We start from the raw sequence: 3,805 nt of genomic DNA, 5'->3' as shown, positions 1-3,805 counted from the left end.
CCTTGGTAGAAGCCAGAGCACGCACGGCAGAGAGGCGGAGATCTGCCAGATTGATGGGGGAAAGGCCCCATCCCTCTTATTGGGCTACACTGGGAGGAGCTATTTAGCATGACAGGCACAGGGTGGCAGCCATGTATGTGGTTCGTGGCCAGATGGCTGGTTGCATTTCTGGAACTCTGCAGCTTGTGGATTTAATTCAGTTGCGGAGAGCGTTTATGCTTGTATTTGGAGCAGCCGGTTATCTGTCTAATTGGCCATTGCCTCGAAGGTTAGTCTGGACTTGTTCATGGCTGGCTTCAATAAAATGACCCCCTCCTCCAAACTCCCAGCTTGGACTATTCCTGTGACTTCTTGCAAGCCCTGAAACGTGGACCACCAGACTTGGTAGGAAACCTCAGTGGAGGCCCCAGACCTCAGAAGGGATTTTGAGCTGTTTGTTTTTGGAACCTATCTAGGCAAAACCTTTATTTTCAAGACTGTTTTGGTTTGGCTATAAGTTTTGGTTACCTATTTGGTCGTGAGCCAATTATGTGCTAAGCTTGCAGCTGGGGGTTAGCTGGAAACCTGAAATGGAATTGTTGAGGGAACAGACTGAATAAAGCCCTCTACACCAACCCTGATGTGTGGGTGAGTGGGGGCAGCACATGTCAACAAACCAATTGATTGAGCATCATCATCATGATCATCATCATCATCATCATCATGTATTGTGTGTACTTTCATCTGTAAATTCATTAAACAAGCAAGAGAACATCATACAACTTTTTCTTCCTTCCCATTCAATGACGAACAAGTCACAGATCAATCATTCTAATTGATTGATCGTTGCATTCCATTTAATCTCACTTACATTATATAATTAATTGAAAAGGGGGGAAATGACCGGCAAAGGAAAATATATATTAAAATTTACTTCACATGATCTTACATATTAATAAATATGTTTCTCTATTAAGTTAATAGAGAGTAAAACAGTGTGGATCGCTTCAAGTTAGATTTTTTTTTAAAACACCTAGTAGATTGTTCAATGAAATAATAGGGAACTCAGAGAAAGGATCCATGGAAACAAACATCTTTAAAGCACTGATAGAGTGCCCAAATATTTTTTAAGATGGTTTTAATTAAAAAAAAACTGGGAAAATGTCACGCTGGAAATTATTATCCACCTCTCAAAGTTATTTTCAAAGTTTTTTTTCATGTTGATCATAGTGCTTTACTGGGGACAGTTCACGGGGAATTAATGAAAAATGAAAGGGTGGGTGATTGTCAGGGATTAATAGAGATTTTGTCATTAGACATATCACTGATTTTTCCAAATATTAAAAGAAAAAGTTTCTTGCTCATTTCTTTACTTTAATGATATCACATCAAATGCAAACAAATGTCCCAAACTCACTGCATAAATCAGAGATTCTTGTGCTTCATTATATTTTCTCTACAATTCAGATTAGGCCTAAGTAAGATAATGTAGCATTTGGGGAAAAAGATACAAGCCAAGAGACCAGCCCCAGAGGCCAGGATGGAGAAGATCTCCACGGCCACCATGGACTTCCCTTTGGTGCTCAGATAGGTGGGGAGGAAGGTGATCCAAACACTGCAAAAGACCAGCATGCTGAAAGTAATGAATTTGGCTTCGTTAAAGCTGTCAGGCAATTTCCTAGCCAGAAAGGCCACTGTGAAACTGACAAAGGCCAGGAAACCCAAATAGGCAAGGACAGTGTAAAACATTGAAGCCGAACCTTCATTACATTCCAAGATGGCCTCTCCTACCAAAGAGTGGAAATCCAAGTTGGGAAATGGGGGAGAAGTTACCAACCAGATGACACAAAGAAGTGCTTGGACCAGAGGACAGGCTAAGACAATGGAGTTGCTGAGGGGTTTTCCTAAGAATTTCCTTGCTCTGTTCCCCGGCTTCGTGGCTACAAAGGCCAGAACCACCATGACAGTTTTTGCCAAGACAGAGGAAACCGCAAGGGCAAAGAGAATGGCAAAGGCAGTTTGTCGAAAGAGACAGGTGAGTTTCCCAGGTTGACCAATGAAGAGGAAGGAGCAGAGGAAGCAGAGCAGGAGGGAGACCAGGAGGATGTAGCTGAGATCTCTATTGTTGGCCTTGATGATAGGTGTGTCACGATGCTTAAGGAATATTGCCAGGACTGCAAATGTGATCACAGAGAGAAAAAGAATAAGAAAAAGCAAAGTGTATCCCAAGGTCTCTTGATAGGCAAGGAAGTGAATCTTCTTGGCAATGCAATGCTCCTTGTCCTTGTTGGGATATTGGTCTTCTGGGCAGGGGTCACACCGAGCCGCATCTGGAATCAAGATAAAATGATAAGATGAAAGTTCTTAGTTTTAAAAAAGGTTTTTAACCCTCCCTCATAGATAACATGACTTTCCCACTGAGCATTTTATGAGCATCAAAAAAGAGAAAATCCTCATTCATTAAGGATGACCTTGGGATACATTAGTCAGACACAGGATCTGCTCAGCTTCTTCACTTGACTTGTTCAGTTTGTCATGGAAAGAAATGCCAGTCACTGCATCCATGACTACGGTGCCCTCCTTCCAGTGTGAGAGAAATCAGTGTGTTTTCCCTCCCTTCATACTAGAACCTATAGAAACTGGTGGTCTATTGTGTATACATTATCTGTTGGCATATGCTGAGAAAATCACCAAATGAGACAGAGAAGGACATTCAATTAGACACTAAGAGAGAAAAACATTCTCTCTTCTTGATCAAAAATGATTTACAGGGAAATTAAATACAGTAAGAAGATAGAGACAAAAGAAGCAGAGGCACTGAGAGTTCCTTGGCTCAAATTTGTGTTTCAAATGGAGCCGAGGTGGCGCAGTGGTTAGGGTGCAGTACTGCAGGCCACTTCAGCTGACTGTTATCTGCAGTTCAGCGGTTCTAATCTCACCGGCTCAAGGTTGACTCAGCCTTCCATCCTTCCAAGGTGGGTAAAATGAGGACCCGGATTGTTGTTGGGGGCGATATGCTGACTCTGTAAACTGCTTAGAGAGGGCTGAAAGCTCTATGAAGCGGTATATAAGTCTAACTGCTATTGCTATTGCTAAATTGTTCCCTGAAACTACCCTGTGTTAAAGGCCTGAGGAGTGGGGGAAGTGGCCTTTGGTGGCAGGAGACCCGAGATCCTTAACTGAAAGCATCTACTGAAAAGTTTAAATATTTTGAGTTATGTCAATCCTGCCTAAAGTAACAAAAAATAAACTCTTGATCTACCAAATAGCAGTAGACTTATATACCGCTTCATAGGCCTTTCAGGCCTCTCTAAGCGGTTTACAGAGAGTCAGCATATTGCCCCCAACAATCTGGGTCCTCATTTTACCCACCTCGGAAGGATGGAAGGCTGAGTCAACCCTGAGCCGGTGAGATTTGAACCACTGAACTGCTGATCTAGCAGTAGCCTGCAGTGCTGCATTTAACCACTGCGCCACCTTGGCTCATTCTTACTCGGCTCAAATGGCTTACTCGGTCCTCAAAGATCGACTGTTGGCATTTGTTCTACCTGTCTGGTTAGAAGTGGTCCCTTCTGGGCAAGGGGCACATTGGTAGCAGCAGACCTGCTTGCCCTCTGGAACTCTTCTCCTCTCTCCTGCATGGCACCTCTTCTTGCCACACCTGGCATAGGGCACCTTCCAAAAAAGAAAAGAGAAATAGTTGATATGGTCTAAGCAAGTAACTTTGTTTATTCATCTCCACATTCCTGTTTCCATCTGCAGGATGTCTTTCAAAGAAATGGTTCACCACGGTCTACCAGATATCACGAAAAGCTCCTAGTGTGAT

The 3,805-nt window shown here is 43.0% G+C and overlaps 1 protein-coding gene across 1 annotated transcript; it reads right to left on the bottom strand.

Annotated features, from left to right (window-relative positions):
* Positions 1-1,404: 1,404 nt before the first annotated feature.
* LOC148049979 (vomeronasal type-2 receptor 26-like) lies at positions 1,405-2,544 on the bottom strand. Its single transcript, XM_087705975.1, has 2 exons — positions 2,451-2,544; positions 1,405-2,309 (listed from the first exon to the last, which is right to left on the bottom strand). Exons 1-2 carry the CDS (start codon positions 2,542-2,544, stop codon positions 1,405-1,407), a joined length of 999 nt encoding a protein of 332 aa, XP_087562101.1.
* Between the last annotated feature and the right edge of the window lie 1,261 nt (positions 2,545-3,805).

Source organism: Thamnophis sirtalis, unplaced genomic scaffold (assembly GCF_051295495.1).
Source record: "Thamnophis sirtalis isolate CommonGarterSnake01/CBP01778 unplaced genomic scaffold, rThaSir2_p1.2 scaffold_1, whole genome shotgun sequence".
NCBI classification, from domain to species: Eukaryota; Metazoa; Chordata; class Lepidosauria; order Squamata; family Natricidae; genus Thamnophis; species Thamnophis sirtalis.
This window is presented reverse-complemented; position numbering and strand designations above follow the sequence as displayed.

What these genes read in the sequence shown, in the direction of transcription:
- LOC148049979 (XM_087705975.1), bottom strand. Translation starts at nt 2,544, where the DNA reads ATGGATGCAGTGACTGGCATTTCTTTCCATGACAAACTGAACAAGTCA. An exon ending in TCTGACTAATGTATCCCAAG is followed by an intron (nt 2,310 to 2,450) that starts GTCATCCTTAAT and finishes TCTTGATTCCAG; the next exon opens with ATGCGGCTCGGTGTGACCCC.